Below are 25,567 nucleotides of genomic sequence, written 5' to 3' on the forward strand. Positions count from 1 at the left end.
TTTTTACAAAAAAGGTTCGTCGACTCAAAACAATCTGGTTCAAAACGGTCCAGTACAACATTAAACATTACACATAAGTCTAGCATGATCACATAAGTCTCCCGGAGTCCCGCCAATCTAGCGTTTCCATGACAACCGAGGGAAAAGTAATCAACCCTGCTGCGTGAGTGAATAACCGCCGGGGGAACACAGATGAAACATTCCTGATACAAGTCGGCTTTTCATTTCTAGACGCCGAGTTATGATTAGCTGTGTCCGCTAGTGTAGGTCGGTAGTCTATTGTTGGCCCCGCTAATTTATACACCGTAAACACGCATTGCCACCTCACGTGTACCGATGGACATAACACGTGTATCTCACAAGTAAAAAAGTAATCTGACATCATGGTAAAATGATAGCTTGCTTTGACCATAGTATCATGTGCATTACATGGCAGGTACCAATATTAGGTTTGGCCATTTAAGGCTATACGCCAAAAAAAAAACAGTTACTCAAGCAACCTGGATATGATTTTGGAAACGGTCAAACGTTTCAGGTAGCATTAACTACCGTTCGTCAAATCTTATTACCTGGATGTCTAACTTTCACCGACGTATACACTAATACATAAAATTTAAAGTACTTTCCTACATTTGAATCTCATCGACAATTCTTCTACAACAGAGAGTCACAAGGGTCTGCCTTTCAAATACAGAGAGAAAACAGGGGGTTGACCAGCTCAAAACTCTGACAACAGCTGACATCAGTATGTAAACAAACCACATCCTCTAATGTATCCATCCGCTCTAAGTAGGCAAGACCTCATCACTCAGGCCTCTCATTTGTATGATTACGCCCATGGTGAAATAAAAACAAAATTTGACCAAAGTAGGAAAGTTTAGACCCTACCTGTTCCTTCTAGCCTCAAAGCATTCAGACGAGAACCAAATTTTTAAGAGAAAAAAGATTTTAAAAGATATTAGATAGCCTATCAGGGACTATTTCCTATTTTGGAGCCTCCCCCCGCGCAACACAATAGTGACGTGTGCCCAACATGCTCTATGTGCTGGGGATTTCAGACCAAGGAATTAAGGGGTACTGATTTTATTTTACTAGTCTACAATAAATAATGTTATTTAATAAAGTCCTTTAAACATTAGATTACATTACATACATTGTATGAAAGAAGTTGAACCTTTCCAACATATGTTCATCCACACAACATCGGGGATATCAATGTGCTTCCTAACAATTGTTGGTAGCAGGAGGCCATTCAAGCGCTAGCGACCCTTGGTATTACACAGCGTCATTGCCATGTCTGCAAACCTGAAAAATCTCGCAGCATGGCGTTTTACTATAAAGCTACTTCATGTATAAAAGAATTTTTTACAATTGCCTGAAGTCCAGCAATATTGGTTTTACCGGCTCCCCTACTTCTTCGCCTCCCTATATAACAATCGTGGTTGGGAAAAAATCTCAATAGAACGAAAATCTCAATAGAACAGAAATCTCAATAGAACAGAAATCTCCATAGAACGAAAAATCTCAATAGAACAGAAATCTCCATAGAACGAAAATCTCAATAGAACAGAAATCTCCATAGAACAGAAATCTCCATACAACGAAAATCTCCATAGAACAGAAATCTCCATAGAACGGAAATCTCCATAGAACAGAAATCTCCATAGAACGAAAATCTCAATAGAACAGAAATCTCCATAGAACAGAAATCTCCATAGAACGAAAATCTCCATAGAACAGAAATCTCCATAGAACGGAAATCTCCATAGAACGAAAATCTTCATAGAACAGAAATCTCCATAGAACGGAAATCTCTATAGAACGGAAAATCTCCATTGAATGGAAATCTCCATAGAAATCTTCATTAATAGATGAACGGAAAACAGTGCGTAGCACAAAAATCACTTGCACAGACTTTCCATTAGTCGCTACCCGAATAACAATTAAAGACGTATTGCTTACAGTGACCTTAATTTGATCTACTAGTCTTCTAAACGATTCTGGCTCTAATGCGGTTTCTACGTATGTCTCCAATGCTATTCATTACAGAGCTATAATTGATTACCCTTTTCGTGCATAGACAAATATATGAATATGTCTGATGGATTCTTGGCAAGCAGCCTTTTCTTACCAAAGGGACCAGCACTGTCTTTGTAGTTCTGTATCAATTTTTGCAGTATTACAAAACTGTGGAAACAGAGAGCGACAAAGACAACTGGTGTTTGAACCGGCTGTCAAACATACGACATAGCTGAATATGGCTAGCCTCTACCAGGCTTCAGGAGGCGGCTGGAAAGAGTAGGGTGCGGCAAAATGTTCTCTCCCAGCAGACAAACTCTTTCCAGCCGCCTCTTGAAGCCTGATAGAGGCTAGGACATGGCCTCCCAGACACTAGACAATCTCCCCCAACCATAATATTGGGACTAGGTCGGTAGCAAGGTTGGCTGGGCTGGCTAGCGCTGGTGTTCGGTGAGGCCGGCTCTGGTTCGAGTGTGGAGGGGAGGTTCGGCTACGGTTGGGTGGTGATCGGGAGTAGTTCGGTAGTCAAATTCGATTCAAATTCGATTTGATTCATATAAAAAGATAGGCGTGACCTAAATCTGGTCAACCTTGGTTGGCTGGTGTTCGTGGGAAGGTTCTGAATGTGTAACAGGGGCTTTAAATAGCTTTTACGTATGTCTATATAGCTACCTCATATTCGTCTGTACCCAACTCCTGTAACTATACCTGTGAAAAACACACCTTTAAATTGTACATTTACCCCGTGTGTTGGAAATGTATGTTATTTCCAGCGGTAATGTATGATATTTTCAATGTCTATCACAGATGCCTGATATTTGTTCCGATGTCTTTGAAGCACTAGAAAGTGCATCGATAATTAGATAATAGTCATTATTTTGTGTCTGCTCAAATTTGGCCCAATAAGGTCTCCATTTTGTTGAGGTTTTCCATCCATCTAAATTACATCGTACCAGCTGCGATCAAGGGAATACAATCATTTGAAACCCACTAGGTGTTCTTTATGTAACACAAAATGTATATGATGTTTGCAAGTAATACTGCAGTCTTTCAAGCAATAGAAAATTGGATGCTTGTGATTGTTTTAATTGTGTAAGCTTTATCTAAGGTTAGAGCCCTTTTTTTGCAAAACTGCATTTTTTAAAAAATTTCTAATCTTTAATTTTCTCTTTTTATTTCTTATTTTTTCCTGTTTTTTTCTTGCCTTGTTTTTTTTTTTAATTTCATTTTCATTTTTACTTTATACAACACAAGGCAGCCATAGTGACGGCACACTCAAGTTTCAACTTAATTTCATGCTTCCACCAACGTAGATGACAATAGAAAATACTCATTTTCACAAGAGTTAAGTGAGGAAAGTCGTGTAAAGTGTATTTCCCGATGGCACAAAATCGGTAACATAGCAGGATTCGAACTCGGGACCTCTTGGTTCCAAGCCGTTACCCCACATAGCCCCGCAACGGCGATGTTTTCGTGTAATTGTGAGCCCCCCGCTGTGGCCAATCTCGCAGAAGAAAATGAAATCATTTCAAACCAGTATACGCTGGATTATTTCTAAATGATTGGGTGTAATTGTGTTTTGAACTGAAGAGCACGTAGGAGGCATATGCCATGTACCGCCAAGCGGGTCTTACATAGACAACCTGCTGTCGTCAAATAGAGGACACGCCATCATTTGAATAGCCATGGTGCCCTCTCATTAATCTCATGCTGATTGGGCTCCTAGCAGCTGCACTACTTTCTATGAAATCAAAACAGTATGCGCTACAGTACAGGAAATTATTAACGCTGAGAATGATATGATTTTCCCACGTATAATATAAGTAATTTTAATATAGAAGACTGTCAATCAAAATATGCTGTTTCTATTATACAGCCTTGTATGCAGAATTAATGAGGCAGGATGAAACCATACAAAAGACCTGAATATCTCAGGATGTATGAGATCTCTGAATTCTTCGTTTTTGATTGCTTTATTCAAAAACACAGTACCGTGCAAATGAAGGCACATGCCCTGCCGTGCGGTATTGTTGTAGTCGTGCCTCGAGACGGATACACAAACTCGTGTTATTTTTACTTACAGAGTATGAATTGTGGCAATTATATTGCTTTTTATCATATCCATCCTTCCTTCCTTCCATACATTGCTTTTTTTATTATATCAACTTTTTATTATGACAACAAGGAAGACCAGATTGACTGGTCGAAAGCTCTAGGTGAGAGAATTTTTTGTGTCGGACCAAAAGTTTTAACTTTAGACATGTAACTAACAACACAGATGAACTTTCATGACAGGACAACGTATGTTGATAACAATGTGGGAAAAATTGGATGATAGTTTTTCAATTTTAATTAAGCAACATCAAAGTGCCGACATTCTAATGCGTTTTTTAAAGGTTCATAAATGTACTGTAGAAAACGTGTATTGTCAAAAACATGATTATAATATGGGCTATATGTTAAAGCTATGGCATTGTTGACATATAGAAAACTGTTTTGTGTGTTGGCTACATACATACACACTACATATATAAAACAGCCGCAAAAACATTGCGATTTATCAAATGAATGTATGTATATAGATTCGATAGCTTCAGCTAGTTTCCTTTCTATGAATTGGAAATCATATATATAAATGAAATAGAATAGAATATTTTAAGATAGAAACAAATCTAGTAGAATACAGTGCGGTGTTAATGAAGGTACATACCCTGCCATGTGGTATTGTTGTAGTTGTGCCTAGAAACGGATACACAAACTCGTGTTATGATGTGGTAACCGACGCTGTTTAAACCCCTGCCACGCACATCCGACAAGCGCCTCCCGACCTTCTCCGGATTATCGTTGGTAATGTCGTGAGCAAGGCTACCTGAGGTTGGGAGTTATTAGGTGAGGTTCTCTGCTAGTCTTTAAATGTATCCAGTGCAATATTAGAACAGCAAAACTGGATTTTTAAAGTCAATTTTCACATTCTTTTAATGTAGTAAGTTGAATGAACACTATCCCATAGTACGCTGATATCTATGAGTCAAAAATGTGATGTCGCTGACGGAAAACGGTTGCTTGTTTTGTATGGATCTAGCTATTTATCGGTGGTACCTAAAAATTAAGAGACGCCTCACGTAGCTTGTTTTGGGGTTGTGTTTGAAACGCCTCACCAGCACCGACCTTGGCCGGGAAGTAGTTGGGAATAATGTCGTATAAAGGTCGTATAAAGGTCGTGAATACAGCCGCCTCAAGGTTACAATTTGGTGTATGAAAACGCCATCATTGTTAGCGCGAGGAGTAATCATGAATCCAATGTAGGTCGAGAGATGATTTATATTTAATAAACTTGATTATCATTCACAATACATTGTACAGGAAGTATTGTGGTGGATACATTGTCATGCATTGCTGTGTGGTCGTGCCCACAAGTGTAGGACGAAATTAGAAAATTAAATGCACGATCATACTCTCGCTATCAAAATCGACTGTGATATCTGTATCCGTATCTGTATAGCCGGTATAACTGCACTTCGGCGTAACACACCAGCTTCGAAGGCGAGGTGCGGAGGCAGCCGGCTACATTACAACGAAAGACTTGTTACACCTAGCCTTTGAACACCTAACTTTAAACATTGTTGACAGCGAGTTCCACTCAGCGATAGTTCTAGGAAAGAATGATTTTTTTTGTTCTAGGAAAGAATGAATAGTAACACACCAGCTTCGAAGGCGAGGTGCGGAGGCAGCCGGCTACATTACAACGAAAGACTTGTTACACCTAGCCTTTGAACACCTAACTTTAAACATTGTTGACAGCAAGTTCCACTCAGCGATAGTTCTAGGAAAGAATTAATAGTTCTAGGAAAGTATGAATTCTTTCTGGGAAAAAATGAATGAATAGTTCTAGGAAAGAATGAATGAGTTCTAGGAAAGAATGAATGAATAGTTCCAGGAAAAAATCAATGAGTTCTAGGAAAGATGAAGGAAGCAATCCTTGGTTGATAACTCCGATACTTGAAGCCATGATTACTTCTTGTTCTTTTCTGACCTGGTATTAGATACTTAGTAGTTGGTACGTCCACCAGTTTACTAGTCATTTTGTACATCATGTATAGTCTGGACATTTTTCTTGCCAACCAGTATTTCCTGGGAAAACAATTAGTTCTGAACCACGTTTTGCCTACCCACGTCAAACGTGGCTCCACAAGGTTACATGTTGCTGAGTGTTTCTTAATTTTACATAACATACAAACTCTCTTCAGCAAGACCTGTTTCTTGTTCGTTTTCCTACTACTTCTTACATTGCGGAATGTCTATGCTTATTTGTTTATTCTGTTTACCGGAGGAAAACATGTTGTTTTGCTCTGTTTCCTCTTCTTCTTCTTCAAACAAATAAGGTCAATGACCTGAACTAGACGTTTGTCACCATGGTAAATAGTGTCGGGTTACATCATGTTGCAATTTTATAGCATTAGAGATTTAGACTCCTGTCTGACCATATATATGGATGTGTTTGAGTAAGAATTAACAGAGTTGACCATATTCGGAGGTAAACGTTATGCATTTGTTTTGCAAGTGTTACCTTTCTAGTTTATTTCATATTAGGTGTTCTTTAACCAGGATAGCAGTACTCAGTGGCTTTGCACTGCTTTACAGAGTGGCCCTGGGTGCATATACACAAGACAAGACGGAATAAAATATCAAAATCACAATCGTAATCCATAATCGTAGTCAAGGCCATGCCAGGTCGTAAGGGTAGAAAGTCAGACGCTACGCAACTTTGAACACAGTGTTTTGAAGGACTGTATAGATGATGCAGTTCTAACAACGTGTGGGAGTTTATTCCAACCCACTGCACCTGTATCACTATAAGCAAACACTATTATTCTACATAAAGGGAGCTTACAATTCTACGGCCCCCAACTGTGGAATAGCCTGTCACCGAAGCAACATAAGACTCTGGGACTGGTAAAATTTATTCAGGAATTGCGATGTCTTGATCATATATAGAGAGGTGTGGCTTTTTTGTTATCATGTCATTCTGGATCGTATGTGATTTCGTAATATTGTAAAGTCTGTTATTCGTGCTTTGTATACCCGGTATTGCCTGAAAATAGGTTGTTATGTATCTGAGTGTTTTTTCTGGTTAAATAAATAAAATAAACTGAAAAAATGAATAAACATATTGTTGTTAATAGTTAGAACCCTTGTCAGATAGCTAAATCTCTTGGTGCTCTACTATTGATTCACAAATCATACTTGTTACTCAAAAATTCATAACTTCCACCCCCGACTCTCATTTCTAACCACTATACCACTAGGTAAAAACAGAGCATTTTTTCATTATTTAAATCATATTGTTGTTAATAGCTAGAACCCTTGTCAAATAGCGCCTACTATTGATTCACAAATCATATTAGTTACTAAAAAAATTCATAACTTCCACCACCGAATTCGTTTCTAATCACTGGATATGAACAGAGCATTTTTTCTTTGTTACTTTCAATGTGTATCTCTTCTATGTAATACCTAAGGTATTTAACTCTTAATTAAATTTTATATATGCCGTGTTCGTATAGGACCCTATGTGCCCAATCTTTCACATTGTCTCATGGTAAAGGTCTAGACATGTATGGAATAATATTTATAAAAACACTAAGGTAATGACTTATGTAACGGGTAAGTTTATGTCACAGTGCATTGATCTTAGTAAGACAACGGGGGTCCGGATTTTTTTAATGCATCTTTGTAAAATGACAATAATTATACTAACTCTCAGTGCCATCACTTTACTACGTGATAATTAATATTCAGCAGTTCAAAGGCCATTTCATCGGTGCTAAGTTCATATTTCATTATTATTATTATTATTACTCTTTGTCTTTATTATATATATCTACCGCGGGAGTCTAAACACAACTATATTAATTTGGCTGAATTTGGTGCATACGGAGTGAACTATAAAGCAAAATTAAGCGTAGGAGATATTTAACGAGTTGAATAACATACTGCGAAGTCGACTTAACAAATAAGAATTAGAATATGTATTGATCTAAAATACCATCTAGGAATTCGTTCTCTGTTTTTGAAAGTTAACCAGTGTATAATTATCATATTCCCATGGTAGTTACGTTGTATATTCATGTGTGATAACTATGGAGGTCCAAAGGGAAGGAATTGTATCGAACTCCGTATGTTTTTATCAGACTCGCTTTTTTGTACTGGTAACTTTTTTAATGCCAGCCTATACTCTGGCCTTCGGTGGTGAATGGTAACGGGCAAATGGATACTCACTCATTAACTCAGTCACTCAGTCACTCAGTCACTCAGTCACTCACTCACTCACTCACTCACTCACTCACTCACTCACTCACTCACTCACTCACACTCATTCACTCTTTCGCTCACTCACTCACCCTCATTCATTCACTCACTCACTCACACTTTCTCTCAATCAATCAATCACTCACTCACTAACTCACTCATCCACTCACTCACTCACGTACTCACTAACTCACTCACCTACCCACTCACTCTTTTGCTCACTCACTCTTTTGCTCACTCACTCACTCACTCACTCACTCACTCACTCACTCACTCACTCACTCACTCACTCACTCACATACTCATTCACTCACTAACTCACTCACCCACTCACTTACCCACTTACTCTCCAACTCACCCACTCACTCAAGACCGCATGCTCCCAGCGTAGCGCCTCTGGAAATGAAATGAATACTGTCTGGAGAATTTGATGCTGTCTTTGCAGCCACCAAAATTCTGCGTGCAGATTACGTATATCCTAACGTCCTTCATCAGTTAGAAACAGTATCATGTACCACTCGCGTGCAAACGGCGCACCTGCGTACATACTTTAGCCTGAGGCTTTTTCGTCAGAGGTTGGCCATTAGAAATGCGAGCTATCCTATGGCCTTTAAAAAGGTTCCAGAGTAAAGGGGAGTGGTAACTACATGGCGATCGCTGTATGCAAGGACATTCTACACAGATATATGTATTTGTATAATGTCCTTGCTGTATGTAACATGCACACGATCAAAAACCAACACTGTTGACACTTTCGAATACTCGATATCTTTCGGAAGCTTGATACTTCCTTCAGTATTAACACGAAAGGGCCACGTTTATAGTGACAGACCACACAAAAGGCAGAATGTGGAATGATGATGTGGAAACCTGTTGCCTGTATCTGAAATCGTCCCGCTGTTCTATTTCTAGGACACGTGCTGATTTAATATTCAAGTGGCCTACTTCGTAGAGCCAGTAGGAGACGATCACGCGTGTGACAGGGTAAGAGTAGGTGTGGAGCGGCGTAGTCTAGTCAGTCTCGTCTACTCGCTGACGAAGGATGGACAACTTCACCGACGAGTTCAGCAACAACGCCAGCGGGGCAGTGGGGAACGTGAGCGGCGGTTCGCTCGGCGCCGTGGCGTATGTCATGCCGTCCGTCTGCGGAGTCATCCTGCTGATCGGCGGCGTCGGCAACTCGCTGGTGATCTACATCGTGGCCCGCTTCAGCGAGATGAGAACCGTCACCAACTATTACATCGTCAACCTGGCCGTCACGGACCTGGCCTTCCTGGTGTGCTGTATCCCCTTCACCACCATAAACTACCTGACCTACGGCTGGATCTTTGGCTCTACCATGTGCACCATCGTCCCGTATATGATACAGGTAAGCAACATGTTCTTCAACGTGCTACACGTAGTAAGTTTTCGGGTTTTTTTTGTCTGCTTCCTGATGTTATGATGATTCTTGAGACAATTATTCGGCTTTACCATGTGCACTATCGTCCCGTATATGATACAGGTAAGCAAGATGTTCTTCAACTATTTTATTCGTACTAGCTCAACATGCTACATGTAGTAAGTTTTAGTTTCTTTTTTTGTCTGCTTCCTGATGTTATGATGATTCATTTTCTCCACTGAATTTACTGACAAAAGTACAGGGATTTTCTTATGGTCTACTACAACTAAGATCAAACAAAGCTAAATACATGTATGAGTAAATTAAAGTCATCTGACGTAAGAATATAGGAATCGGGCAATACTAGAGGTTTAACTGTAATGTATTATGAACATGGAGATCCTTAGGTAAGTTCTGTAGATGTTTTTCCATGAATTCCGCAGCTTGATTTGGCTGATTGAGTTTGTATGAAATGTCGCTTCTCGTCGCTTGAGAATGATTAATTGAATTGAAGTCATTTTTTGTACAATTCTGCCCTTACGAGCTACATACAGATCTTGGTGACAAAGGTCTATGTACAAACAGTGACACAAGTCTGATATTTTACTACATCTATACAATTATAATAATACAGGTTCAGCTTCTACAATTCTCGCTGTAGACAATTGTAGGTGTAAGAACAGATAAAGCTTACAATACATGGTTTATCTAGTTGCCCGAGGAATATGATTTTTTCCTAGTTTGCTATCTAAATATCTTAAACTAGGCAACTTATCTTGTATACAATTGAAGAGAATATTTCTCTCGTTGTTATATAAGGTACATACAGCCCATGATAAAAGTACACTCGTCTTCTATCTTATCTAGGTTACAATATCGTCTTTAAGAGGATTATACCGAAACTGCCGTATAACCTGTTAGCACTAAGAGTAATGATATTAAATGTACATCCATGCCCCACGCGTGTGCACTTAAAGCTGATGAGCATGCCCCAGGTCTATAAGCTCCTTAAAAATTACTTAAATCCCTTTACGGAATAGTGTAAATGTGTACCGTTCAATATGTCAGCTTGCCTTCTAGTTGTGCTTTCATAAACTAGACATTTTGCTGCGTGTCCAAGTAGGTATGGTCATACAGGGGGGATTTTCTGTCGGTTGTTGTCCATTCCCAGAACTGATCAGTATAATATAGTAAGGCGCTGTCACAAACGGTGTTATGAATTAGAGTTTTCAAATATAATGACAAACCTTCAACATCCTCAGTTTATGGCTGTTATTATAATTCAGATATTGTTTAGAGCCTATGGATCGATCCAACGTCACTTTTAATTTTGTTTCGTTTTTGTTTTTGTGGTGGAGCCGGCATTATATTTTCAAATTCTCTCTCTCTCTCTCTCTCTCTCTCTCTGTCTGTCTCTCTATCGCTCTCTTTCTTTTCCTCTCCCTCTCTGTCTTTCTGTCTGTTTTCCTCTCTCTCTTTCTGTCTCTTTCTGTCTCTTTCTCTTTGTTTCTCCCTCTCCATCTCTCTTTCTCTCTCTCGTATTGTCTAGTCTAGTTTGGTGGAAACCTGTAGACATTGACCACGCGCGCTCTTTCGTTTTTTTTTCATCTTTTATAATTGGGTCGGTCGTTACTGTCTGTTTTGTTGCTTTGTGTAACGTTGACAATCGATCTCAAATCCAGACATGGTCAACTTACAACAAACAACCAAGCCCAGCTGTCGTCTCTTATCAGTTGGTGCATGATCTTTCTTTTTCTATTTAAAAGATAACACTTTACTCAAGGCCAGTAGCATATGCTATTTATATATACACAACAATACACATACTCTACACGTGTGATTGTGTGCACGTGCCTTTTGTGCCTCTGTGTGTGCGCGTGTGTGTATGTGATGCGTGTGTATGATGTGTGTGTGTGTGTGTGTTTGTGTTTGTATGATGTGTGTGTGTGTGTGTTTGATGCGCGTGTGTGCATGATGTGTTTGTGTGTCTGTATGTTTGTGTGGGTGCTTGCCACATTTTCACACAGCTATTTTAGTGGACGTGCCAGATAGACCACCATGTCTTTATTGCATATTCCTGCCCAGATGGGTTGAATGTACATGTGAGCATATCTGGTCTGGAGGATATAAAACATAGTAAATACTGCTTCATTCTAACGCTAAGTACTGAAAGTCTGTATACTACCAATCTGTATACTACATGTATTGTTCATCTACTGTCACCGTCGAAGCTAATTGCCAACTACGAGACACCGTTGAATCCATGATTAGTACAGTGCCACAGTTACAATGTGTTAACAGTCACTATAGAACGTGATACCATCATGGTAATTGCAGTTGCAGAACCCCGTGCGTTGCATACCGCTCATTTCCGACACAACCAATGTATATGGACATATATCGACCCTCCTTATATTCGCGAACACGCCCGTATATACGTACGCAAAGCCCCTGTCACAATTTCACGAATTTGGCCTCCCGATCATTTGCCAAACGCGGCCCCGCAACCGTGGTTAGGGCCGGGGCAAAGTCGTGTGGCGTAGCGGCAGAGTGCTCGACTCGGAACCAAGAGGTCCCAGGTTCGAGTCCTGGCATGCTCTTGTGCCCTTGGGAAAGGCATTTTATGCGACTTTCCTCACTTAACCTATTAGTGTGAAAATGGGTCCTGTATTTGTACTCTGTATTGGTGGTGGCATAAAATAAGTTGATATAACTTGAGTGTGCCGTCGCCACGTTTGGTCTTGAAATGTTGCAATAAAATAAATTCGACTTGAGTTCGGCCACGTCGGCTGCTAAGCTAAAGTGTAGTTCTCGGCCCAAATTCGAATGCGCCGTAGGTCGGTGACCTATTTCACGTTCAGCAACATAAATGCGTTCTAAGTATACATCTTCTTTCAACAGTATTTCAGGAACCTACAAAGTAGTCTAATTTGTGTCGTATTTCAGCAAACTATGACGATGGCCAAAACTATGTCGTATTTCAGCAACAGGGGCTTTTCGGTAATGCGTGCTGATTTTACCGGCATGTTGCCGCGCATACAATTCTACTCGATGCATAACTCTCACCCAATGCCGTGCAGATTCCAACAGTAATACATGTATACTGAACGTGTGGGGACGCATTTTTGTATAAAGCACTGGAGCCCCTATAGAATACATTTGAAATACGTTACCAAACCTCTATTCTTGGATTTTGGATTTATATGATTACATATGCCGAATTGAAAGATCGTAGATTTAGAGCCGGATGGAAACAAATTGTGATAAGATAAATCTGGTTTCAGGGAGTTAATGTGGATAAATAAAGATCCCCCCCCCAAAAAAAAAGTTCCCATATCTGTTGTTCTATGACTTGTACCGTAGCTAGTGACCAGACTGTTCGAAAATGAATGGACTCCAAATGAATTATCGGTGCCTATCTTGTTATAATGTAATATTATCATGATGAATAATTGTTTACAAGGTTGTAACGTTCCCAACTAATTGAGCACGAGAGCAATTCAATTTAAGAACAGTACCCAGTTTGGACAGTTCGGAAAAGACTAAAGCATACTTACATCACATATGGGAAGCACTTGTGCTCCACTATCTACTACCCTGGATGCCAAACTAGTATCGAGCCGTTAGCCGTTTTCCTTCGGCAGCCAAGAGCCCTACGCCCGCCTATCTAAATTAGCGCTACGGGGGAGTTGAGCCCGAGGGGTTTGTCCGGCCACCCCCACCCCCCCGGTAGTCTCCCCGTAGTGGTAATTTAGGCCCGCAGGCAAAGGGGCTCTTGGCTGCCGAAGGAAATTGCTAGCGGCCCGAAACGAGTTTGGCATCCAGGGTAACTATCTACATGCATGCCATTCCAAAGCATTGCCCAAAATTGGCGAGTTTCAAAAGCAAAAAAAAAAAGAAATTGTCTATCCACAACATATCGTTCCATTGCGTCTAAATACATAAAGTTACTAGTTATTCAGCATCTTATAAGAAGATTATTTATTATATACTATTACTATTAATCTCTTCTGGATTATTACACAATGACAAGATATAGAGATTAGCATGAAAGTTCATCTGTGTTGGCTTTACGTGACCAACACCAAGTAAATTGGGACTTACCCCAAATTTTCGACCGACTCCGTCAGTAAAGTTTAACTGTTATCATAAGATACAGAGATATTGTTCATAGCGCGTGTCCTAGTTTCAATGAATGGTATGATTACATTTGCCTATTTGATATTAAATTTCCACTCGCCGAATGACTAGTGCCTAGGGAATCATATAATGAAAGCGATAGAAGAAATAACATGGTGTCTTTTTTTCTCTTTTTTTATTGCATTTCACATACATACACAATAACACATAACATATATATATATAATATATGTATAATAAAGAAAAAAAGAAAAAATATATAATACACGGATCCAGCTACAGTAAACGAAGAAAGCAATTATCTGACATCATTTTAAATGAATTATAATAATAGATTTACAATAATGAAAGTAAAATAAAGTCGTAGATATTAGTACAATAATCACAATAATGCAACAAAGAATAACTCAAAAAGATACATTATACATGTACCAAAATACATACAGAATGTAAAAATTGACAAATCATAAAACAACAGAAGAAACACATTCAGAAAATTGTGTGTTAAAGCGTAAGGCCAGAGCAAGTAAATTTTCTGAATGACATCCTCCGCAGACTCCAAATCGAATGCCATGGGGCGAAAAAAATCCCCCAATTCAGGCGAAAATCAATGCGCGCCTTGATGTCATCAATAAAAATAACTTGCTGTGGCCTTCAGGGTTTTCATAAAAGACTATTGAGTGTGAAGGGAAGTCAGTTAACCTACCGTAACACTGTCAGCGACCTTTGACCGAATCTTATCGATCGCCAGACCGCCAAATTACAAAATCGCTGGAGATTCGGGCGTATTTTTAGCTTTGGACAGGCCTCATTGACCACCGAACAAGGGCCGGGCCCTAAAAAGCGCCCAGCGGCCGTTCTACTGCCCCAAGTGTCACTTACGCCATGTCAATTTGATCATATGGATGACACCCACGCGTGCATGAATTTTTTGTCCATTTCCAAAAGAAGTTTTGACCATACTGTGAATCGTTTTAAGTAGCTGCAAGATGAGCAAATATGTGAAATTGCAAAAAAAAAAAGATATTAATGTTCCAGAATGTCAAAATCTAATCCAAAGGAAAACGTGAATAAAATGTGAAGAAATGAAAATTTGTCTATTGTTTGCCATGCCATACTCATACTATAACTAATACTGTAAATCGTACAAAGCAGCTGCAAAAGGGAAAGCATATGCCGTAAATTGGAAAACAATATTGGAAAACGATACTAAAAGAATACCCAAATCAATTCCAAAGGAAAAGGAGAAAATGTAAAGACATGAAAATGAAGAGTCTATCATTCGCCATACCATACTCTGTGTGTTTAGTCATTTATTCAACCTTCATGACCACGTAGATTTCATAAGGAAGGCAGCTATTTTTTTGCCACCTTTTTTATTCGCACGCTCGCATCAGTTTTGAGGAATTCCCAGGAGATGTCATCCATATAATCAAACCAACAAGGCCTAAGCTCATCAGACGATTTTTTTTTCATGCCTAGGTAATGAAATCTTTAAAAAAGAGTTGGAGACGTTTTATCACAGCCCTCACACTCAACCTCACTTCTCCCACGGTCCGAGAAACCCAGCTATCCACCTTACCAGACTCAGACTCAACCGCAGTCAGTTAAACTTTCACCTGTTCCAACATCAATGTGTCCCCAGTCCTGCGTGCAAATGTGGTCACTTCAAAGAAACAGCTGTACACTACTTCCTACACTGCCCACTGTACACTGACGAACGCATTGACATGTTATCATCTCTAACTAACATTCTGCCATTTGACACAAACAACGTCACCGACAACACTTTATGTTCAACCATTCTCAGGGGTAACCCCTCATTGTCGTTTGTCAACAACTGTAACATATTTGATGTGGTTTTCAACTTTATTTTGCAGACAGGACGTTTTGTTTGATTTAGTTGATTCATTTTGATTTGTACACCAGCCTACTATGTACCCTTGTCATTTCTTCTTATTATTATTACTTTGTTTTATTGTATCCTTTTATGTGTGAGGAGAGGGCTGAGATAAGTTTTATAACTTTTTGCCTCATCCTCGTAAAATAAATGTGAATAAAATAAAATAAATGAAATTTGACAGCCTATGTAGACTAACCACCTCATAATGTAGATACCAGAAATGGAGCAGCAGCAATTATTTAAGTCTAAGCACTGGCGATTCCAGGTTTACTGTGACCCAAATTATATTCCCTTGTCGGAGGAGCTTAAGTAAAGATCAGGTATTTATTAGATAGTGGCTATCAGTAGTATACGAATGTCGTTACAGTCTATCTTTCGTCAGGAGGATCGATGGTTGTACATACCTAATCCTTCACGAGTTGACCCAGCTACTTCTGTCCAATAGCTTCAGCTGCATCATTCTTCATACATATACCTACATCCAACATGTTCCGTATTAAATGAATTCCTCGAAGGTGCTTATAGAATGTAGCAACAGCATGCTTATTTTTACAAAAGAAACTAAAACACTTTTACTACACTTACGATAAGTTCGTCTGTTAATTATCAGCAATTAGTATTATTTTTATTTATGTTGTCTAGGTTTATTCACCATTTTAACCTACAAAAATGCATTTATAGTAATACATTCCAATTCATATATCATTCCAATTCATATATCTCACAAAACATGAATATGCATTACATGCACACAGTGAAGAAAGCAAATCCAACAGTGACTATATTAGATGTAGCATTCGTAGTAATATTATGGTCATATATATGGTCCGTTTACTACTATTATTTCATCATGTCCTATGTCCTTGCAATTAGCCGTCGGCCATAAATTTGCAATGAAATTTTTAATTATTATCAGTGTATTATGTAGTTTTGCTTCTTTTTTTTGGCGTAAACATTGCAGAACTAAACTGCAATTGATGTCATTTATAATGAGTTTTTAATGAGGGAAAATATCTAGACTATGAAGGCAAATTGTCTTAAAACCAGGAAAATCTGATAATCTGCAAAAAGCCAGTTTCTGCCAAAACCCATTTAAAGAGCACTTAAATGGGTTAGACGCGACAACATAAGACGCGGCAACTGCAGTAATGTTGGGCACCCACGCTAAGTAATTTCTTACCCGGATTTAGCTCTTGAATAGCCCTTAAAGACGGAAATCAACCTATTTTTACTCACTGTTATTGAATGAAAGAACTCAATTGTATATTTATGCTCTTAAAAGCTAAGTGCAGGTCATGAATAAAACACATATATATGGATGTGTTTTTGTATACCAGTAGTGGTATATATATATATATACCACTACTGGTATACAAAATTTAGAGAGATATCACACTATACATACTACTAATGTGTACTACCTACCAGTTTGACTGCTGTGTACAATTTCAACTTCTTCTCGCTTCTTAGACAGTTGTAGATGTATGAACATATGGTGCCTATAATACTAGTATGCTCTATCTAAATTTTAACAACTGGGAAGCGTATCTTGTATACAATTAACACTCACTCACTCACTGGGTCGAGCTTCCCTCGGTGCCAATGATAGCTCTCCATCTCTTCCTATCCTTCATTACTACCACCAGGTTTTTCCTGTCATTAATTGATTTATGTAGTTTCTTGCTGGACGCGACGACCTCGACTTCTTTTTCCATGTGAGGGCTCCCACAGTATTAACTGGTTTACAATTATACAGGATGTTATTATGTTTTGCATTTGCGTCATTGTAGGTAATTATCCCATACCCGGCACTCAATCTAAACACATCCTTAGTTCAATATTTGAAGGACAACTTTGAAGGAGAATTTGAAAGTCTTATGAGTTTCTTTTTTAAACCTTAAAGATAGACTTACAACAAAAAGTGGTAACAAATTCAAGTAACAAACACTTATTTTACGTGTGTAACAAACATGTGACAAAATTATAAGTTAGTACAAAATGAAATCTAAAACCGTTGAAATACAAAGGAAAATAAACGCAATGTAATAAAAACCAAAATCCAGTTCACCACATGCAGAAAATGAAGAAAATGATAGAATGATACGGAATAAAATGCAAGGGAACAATGAGTTTTAGAAACCCTTTTCTGCAATAATAATATTTTGAGTAATCTGCAAAATGTTAGAATTGACAACGGATGAATATAAGGGGCTGCCATCATAAGACTTTGGGAATGGTAAAATTCATTCAGAAATTGTCACTGTGATGTCATGATCGAATGAATAGAGAAATTGTGTTAGTTTTTGTTGTTTTGTCATTCTGTATCGTATGTGATTTGAGTAATATTGTATACTAGTAGTCTGTTATTCGTGCTTTGTATACCCGGTATTGCCTGCAAAACAGATTGTTATGTACCTGAGTGTTACTACTGGTCAACCATATCAACTGAAATAAATTGCAACTAAGAAAAGCCGCGGAGTAAAAGAAAAACTTGCTGTGTGGAAAAAGTCATTAGCAAGAGAAGACCACGCTCCCTAACTCCCACACATCCTGCCCCTCTAACCTGCAGCTCCCATGATAAGACATGACGACGCAGTAAATTGCCTCTATATCTGTCCCACTTAAACAGCTCTAGCTCGATATACACCGTAATGACCAAAAAGAGAAGTTGCAAAGAAAGTTTTATCACTCCCAAGGCAACAAAAGTCCTTGTATTTAAAGTGCAACTTCTAGTAAATACTCACAGTCACGAGTTAGATGTAACAGTCAGTTTTGAAAGTACGATAATACTACGCATTACCAAACGAAGCATGAAGTCGTGGAGTAAAGTGGACAATATGGAAATGTAATTTTCTAAGGACTGAATTTCGGAAATGAGACGAAAGAAAGCAGATTGTGAATAAGATACCAGGGTTGAAAGATAGAGAACAACATTGGCCAAGTTGCAGAGTCTTGGATATCTGACACACACAGATATGACATATGGCATCTACTACAGTTTGCGTGTCTTTGTAAAGAAGGACCGTGCAAAAAAAAAGGTCCTTGAATTCGTTGTGCCAACGACATGGAAAATCCCAAAAGAGACACCGGCGCATGGTGGCCGACGATAACTGTGTTTCCGCAAATGTTTATTTCATCCCTGATGCAGGGTCTTAGGACGGAAATAGCTCTAAGCCTCCCCACTATCCATAATGTCGTCACATACTAATGGAGGTGGACTGCCCAGCTTACGCGTGTTACCTTTTTCGTCCTAGTACTATTTGATGTTGAGCTATGACTTAGCGTTCTGTGAAGGAAAGATTTAAAAGTTTTGGAGCTTTTTTCATCTGAAAGAATCTACATGTCACGACAGCCATGAATAATTCTTTTAGGTCACCGCTGGACAGGTACAAGGTAGACACTTCTAAACGGTTCGATTCCTATTTTTATGCCACTTTCTTGCGGGAAAGATCATAGAACACAGAGAACATTCACATTGGAAAAACCAACCAATACATGTAGGTAAAAAATACCAAAGAGGTATGTTGATCATTTCATTTTATTCACATTTATTTTTGGAGAATTGGGCAAAAAGTAAATATAACATTTCGAGGCTATCTCTTCTGCACACATACAGACATACAGAAAAACCAGGTACAAAGAACAATGAAGAAAAAGAAGTACAAAACTAGAAAGTTAACATTTGCAAAGCAAATGCATAATGTTTACCTTCACATATGGTCTGCTCTCAGACTGACAATTCATACTGAAACACATTTATATATTATAAGGTGACAGGAGTCTAAATCCCTCCTGCTACAAAATTGCAACATGATGTAACCCAACACTAGTTACCGTGATGACAGACGTCTGGTTCAGGTTATTGACCTTATTTGTTCGGAGAAGAAGAAGAAACTCAGCAAAAACAATATGCTTTCCTTTGGTAAACATGAAGAGCTAGCGCTGGTGTACAAAATCACAACAAATTAATCGTGTAAAACGACCAGTCTGTCAAATAAACAACATCAACTATTTTACAGAGTTTCCCTGAAAATATCTGAGCATAAGATGTTTTCAGTGGTGTTATTTGATTCATGAAAAGGACTAATTGATAAAAAGACCACATGCGTTCTCCCAAACATGATACAGAAATATTGCACATCTTCTATATAATAGATCTAGTCATATGATGGATGAAGTAATCAATAATTCCGCATGGCGTATATATAGTTTTATGAATTGTTTCCTCAATCACAAAATACGTCACATTTTTTGTTTGAATTATTTGTGTTTGGATAACCGAGTACTTGTGTGTCGTGTTTTGTCAGTAATTGGTTCATGCATCAATAACTTAAAGGAGAAAAATACGTCTCCTGTGTAAAAGCAAAGGTACCATCATTTCACTTAGAGAGCCATAAGAATACATAAAAGCTTAATTTGCTGTTCGTTAAGTCTTAGGTTTATACATCTTAACTGCCAAACAATGATGATGTGCTACTGTCTGCATAGAAAGTTTCATTGCTTCCAATGCAAGTAAAATCCTTGTATTTAAATTGCAATTTTAATTTGATTATGCCCAAGCACAAGTGAAAACGCATAGTGTGATAACACTACTCTTCGCCAAATCAAGTTGTGGAGTAAAGTGGACAATCTGAAAATGTAATTTTGTAATGACTGAATTTCGGAACTCGGAAGTGAGACGGAAAAAATATTGTTACCACTGAGGTATAATGATAGAGGATTGGGGCAAACATTGATGAAGTTTAATCGTTTATCGTGAATTTAGAATATATACCTAAAACAGGCCATATGGACACCTGTTGCTGTTTGTGTATCTTTGCAAGAAGGGCCTTACCAATAAATCTCTCTCATGATACAGAAATGATGCAGAAAACTACAAATATAAAATAATAAAATGATACAGAAAAAAGTGCATCTTTTACTCCATAAGTCTATTCATATGATGAATTAAGAGAGCAAACACTACCAGCGGCGTATAGTTTTATGATCTATACCGGGACCTCATTCATAACGTACATCTCTCATTCATTCACATCATAGAACTGTTTGTGTTCCATGTGTGACCGAGTACTTGTGTCTTGTTTCTTAGTAATTGGTCAATACATCAAGAAAGTAAATTAGATTAATATCTCTCTTGTGTAAAACACGGGCACCATCATGGCATTTCGGAACACATTCACGGTTGATTGGCTATTTGTTTAGACTTAGGATTATACAATTATACATCTAACTTGCCAAACCATGACATTTTTCTATACCAGCTATATAACTTTTGTTGAAGACGAAAATGCAAAGCAAATGTATAATGTTTACCTTCACATATGGTCTGCTATGTTAATTCTTACTCAAACACAATTTCATCTATATGGTGGCAGGAGTCTAAATCCCTCCTGCTATAAAATTGCAACATGATGTAACCCAACACTAGTTACCACGGTGACTGACGTCTGGTTTAGGCCATTGACGTTATTTGCTTGGAGAATTAGAGTAAGAAGAAACAGAGCAAAAGAAGATGTTTTCCTTCGGTAGACCTAACAAGGTGCCATATGTTTTACAGGTAACAGTGCAGGCCACGTGCATCACCCTTGCGGTACTGAGTATTGACCGGTACTGTGCCATCGTTCACCCGCTTCGCTCCATCGACTTCCGCACACCGAAGGTTGCTGCCATTGTCAGCGCCTGTACATGGATAGGTACACTTCTTATATTTATTCTAAATTCATTCATGAAGTTTTACCACATTTGTTGAAGGATTGACATAACATGTGGCTATCACTTCTTCAAGATGTCAGACCTGAGACCGGACATGGATAGGAATAGATAGTACTACACTTCTTAAATTTATCTATCTGTGAAGCTTTGCCACGTTTGTTGAAGGATTGACACAGCAAGTAACTATCACCTCTTCAAGATGTCAAACCCGAGACCAGTCTGTAAGGTTTGAACCACTCACACCGAGAAGAACTTCTGTGAGGGACAAAAACATTCACAACGTAAAAAAGCAATACATGTGTATTTCAATTGCAAAATGTACGACGGCAACGTGAAAAGCAGTAAAGATATTTGTCAAAAAGAAAGAACACAAGCGCGGATTCGAACCCGGGTCAAAGAACTTAACCCTAACCTCTACGCCACGAAACATCACGATTGTGACGTAGCGTTCTAACACAGTTGATGTTTGCTAATGAGCTACGAATAGTCGTGTACCATCGCTGAACACTACTGGAAGACGCCGAGACTGGCTCATGCAAAAAAGGAAAAAGCAAATCTAGTAGCTATGTATAGAAATGTGTTATATTTTAATGTTTTAAAACATTATACTGTTAACGCAGTTTATATGAACTGTATAGAAGGCATAATTCAGCCTTTGACTGCAACGCCTTTGACTGCAACGCCTTTTTTTCTACCAATAAACCAGTTTTGATTGATTGATTGCTGTTCTGCGATATGGCATCGACCGTTTCAAACGACAGTTTACGAGACGGAAATTACACTCTTGCCCCCCATAAATCAAGACAGGCGCAGCATGGTAATGTCTTTTAGCCTTCTTCGATACCAGACGATGTAAGGAATTTGCATTAGCTCTTGTCTAGAATTTGATGATGTTAACCATGGAAAGCTCAACAATAAATCACATCATTACAGTGTTCTGACAAGGTGATCTACGCTATAATGAACATTTATGCCATTTACACCTGCGCCCTTTCTAACTCTTCATCAAATTGCCAATGACCCATATGACAACCTTTTTATTTCCTGCTACAATTTTTTAACCTTTTTACCACTCACATGGGTAACAATAAGGGACTGTAGGGACTTGAAAAGTTTAAGGTTGTACCAATTTGGAAAGAATTCACAGGGATGCTTAAAGCTTGTTCCACAGTGGTGTAGCTTGTTCCACAGTGATGTAGAAAAGAAGATTTCAGCGTGGAACTTTCTCATGAAAGATGGAGTATGGAGGAGGAGAGGGTTTTTTCCCTAGAAAAGGCAATACGCGTCCTGGCTGAGAATGTTCGAAGTTTGTTTTAAAGGCATCCAGTAATTTTTTGGGCTTGGACTAGGTCACTCCGTGATCAAGATGTACAGTAGACATCGAAAATTTGTAGTACGTGTTTCTACTTTTCAAAACAAGTCACTAGTCTACTAACTATGTGTCCTTCGTTTTTTTTTTCCACCAGGTTCTTTCCTACTCGCCTTGCCTCTGGGTTTGAATATTCAGCTCGAAGAGGTCGAGAACTTCGGTCCACAGTTGATCTGCCGGGAGCACTGGCCCACCAAGTCTGCTCACAGGAGCTACATGCTGTACACCTTCCTCATCACCTACGTCATCCCGCTGGTCTTCTGCACCTTCAGCTGTTCCTTCATCGTCCGGAAGCTGCTGACCAGATTCAGCATCAGTCACGCTCAGAAGACCGACGCGCAGGCCAGGCAGACCCGGCGGACGTCCTGCATGGTGATCGGGGTGGTGGTCCTCTTCGCCTTCTGCTGGCTACCGAACCACATCATTAACCTCTGGTTCGTGTTCAATCCCGAGCCACCTAAGGTAATAACAGACGTACTAGCGTGGACCAAGACAATCGCACTCATTCTCTGCTACTCAAACTCCATGCTGAACCCTTTCGTGTACACACTGCTCGGTGAAAACTATCGCCGCTGCCTGCGGCAGTCGTTCCCTTGGCTGTTCAAAAAACGTATCCTGCGTAGAAGCGCTCTCGCCACAGGCCGAAGCTCTAGCTCCTCCCGGCCGGGTAAGACCACAGAAATCACGCTAAGATCCTCTGCCGCTAGACCTGTTATCGTTACCTTTAACAACAAACGCCCGCCTTCTAGAGCGATGACGTTTGGCTCAATCGAGGAAGAACATCGGACCTAGTGTCTTAAAGAGAAAGCTTATACTATCACAAAAATTGAAACCATCAGATTTCAGTCTGCTACTGAAAGCTCCATTGTTCACACATCAGTGAAGGCCTGACTTAGACAGTTTCAACTTAGACAATAACAACAAACGCCCGCCTTCTAGAGCGATGACGTTCGGCTCAATCGAGGAAGAACATTGGGCCTAGTGTCTAACGAGAAAGCTTGTGCTATCCTAAAAATTGAAACAATCAAATTTCAGTCTGCTACTGAAAGCTCTAATGTTCATATATCAGTGAAAGCCTGACTTAGACAGTTCTGTCAGAAAGTTCACGACGGTACTGTTCGAAGTTCAAGAACTTCTGAAATACTAAGACAGACAAGTAACTGGAATATGGTTGCACATAAACCAAGCAACTTCATCTAAGCAAGAATAAAAAAACACTAACCATACCTCTGAGGCATTGGTTGGCAGTTACATGCACAGCTCTAAATCCCAAACCTATATACCAATCTCTACGTAAACCAAATTTAGAGACTACATTTTACAACACCAGAATTACAAGCCATATTTATAGACAACAACTATCAAAACTATAATTCAGCAGCGAGGAAGGCATTTTCAAATCAGCTCCATATACGATGTGTAGAGAGGACAATGCTAGGAGTTGTATGAATGTAAATGAAATGAATTGTAAATTTATAAATAGTATAATGACAAAAAACTGACAAGCAGTCACAAAATTAATCAGGACGACTCGGACGGTATTGGGCCGAGTCGACCAGGGAGATGGGCCGAGTTGTCTGGGCCGAGTTGGTAATGGTCCGAGTCGTCCGACATTCCTCACAAAATAGGTGGTTCCGCCATTCACCGAAGATAAAACAGAATTAATTTATCACTGGAAATGGAAACTACTCTAAATTGAATTTGATCTGATTTAATTCTTTAAAAACCATCAATTACATGTGACCCCAGGACTATCACAAAGCGACAGCATTAAGGATAAGTAGAGAACTTCCTGGGTTAATTGGGAAACTGAATCTTCACTCCTGTATGAAGGACTGATGATTGCGAGCTATCTATCTAGGTCTCTCCCACGATGTCTTCAAAGAAAGCTTGCCCGTGGTGTACCACGTGAATTTCTGATGAAAGCTCTGCAAGGGACGTACATGAAAGTCCTGAGAACTTCAAAGGTTTGTTAGATCGTCGTGTGTGAGGAGATTTGTAATGATGGTTTATCTATTTTGTTTAGATGGTTTATTTTAGTGTTCTAGGCGACCTGATTTTTTTCCTTCATCTCAATTTTTTGTCATAACGCTCATGAAAGTCCTGGCCACTTCGAAGGTTTGTTAGATCGTTGTGTGTGAGGAGATTTGTAAAGTTTACACGATTTATTCTTGTGTTTTAGGCGACCTGATTTTTTTCCCTTCATCTCAATTTTTTGGTCATAACGCTCATGAAAGTCCTGGCCACTTCGAAGGTTTGTTAGATCGTCGTGTGTGAGGAGATTTGTAAAGTTTAGATGGTCTATTTCAGTGTTCTGGCCAAACTGATGTTTTTCCTTCATCTAAATTTTGTTTGTCACAAAGCTAAATACATGTGTAAAAAAAGTCAACCTACGTACAGAATATATATATCAGCGGCAACAATAGAGTCTCAACTATTTTCTAACATGTAGTCCCTAATATGTGAATTTGGTTACTTCCTAAAGGCTCCAGGACAGACAACGATGGAAAATACATGAAAATAGAATTTCTATTGATCCTTTTCGATCGACTCAACACACAGATAGGATTATCCATTTAGTGGACAGTCTCCTGTGGCCTAAATGTGGATTACCTTAGAAACACGTTGTTCCAGTTTGCCGAGTTGGTCTATGTACAAAGGCCATGTCGATTTGATTATATGGATGACATCCACGCGCGCATGATTTAAAAAAAGTTTTTTTTTACCATATTGT

At 39.0% G+C, this 25,567-nt stretch overlaps 1 protein-coding gene across 1 annotated transcript; it reads left to right on the forward strand.

Annotated features, from left to right (window-relative positions):
• The first annotated feature begins 9,370 nt into the window (after nt 1-9,370).
• On the forward strand, nt 9,371-23,625 carry LOC109478665 (G-protein coupled receptor 54-like). Its single transcript, XM_019780330.1, has 3 exons — nt 9,371-9,697; nt 21,310-21,445; nt 22,931-23,625. Exons 1-3 carry the CDS (start codon nt 9,371-9,373, stop codon nt 23,623-23,625), a joined length of 1,158 nt encoding a protein of 385 aa, XP_019635889.1.
• Nucleotides 23,626-25,567: the final 1,942 nt, after the last annotated feature.

Source organism: Branchiostoma belcheri, unplaced genomic scaffold (genome assembly GCF_001625305.1).
Source record: "Branchiostoma belcheri isolate BF01 breed outbred unplaced genomic scaffold, Haploidv18h27 scaffold45, whole genome shotgun sequence".
NCBI classification, from domain to species: Eukaryota; Metazoa; Chordata; class Leptocardii; order Amphioxiformes; family Branchiostomatidae; genus Branchiostoma; species Branchiostoma belcheri.

What these genes read in the sequence shown, in the direction of transcription:
- LOC109478665 (XM_019780330.1), top strand. Translation starts at nt 9,371, where the DNA reads ATGGACAACTTCACCGACGAGTTCAGCAACAACGCCAGCGGGGCAGTG. An exon ending in TCGTCCCGTATATGATACAG is followed by an intron (nt 9,698 to 21,309) that starts GTAAGCAACATG and finishes TATGTTTTACAG; the next exon opens with GTAACAGTGCAGGCCACGTG. An exon ending in CAGCGCCTGTACATGGATAG is followed by an intron (nt 21,446 to 22,930) that starts GTACACTTCTTA and finishes TTTTTCCACCAG; the next exon opens with GTTCTTTCCTACTCGCCTTG.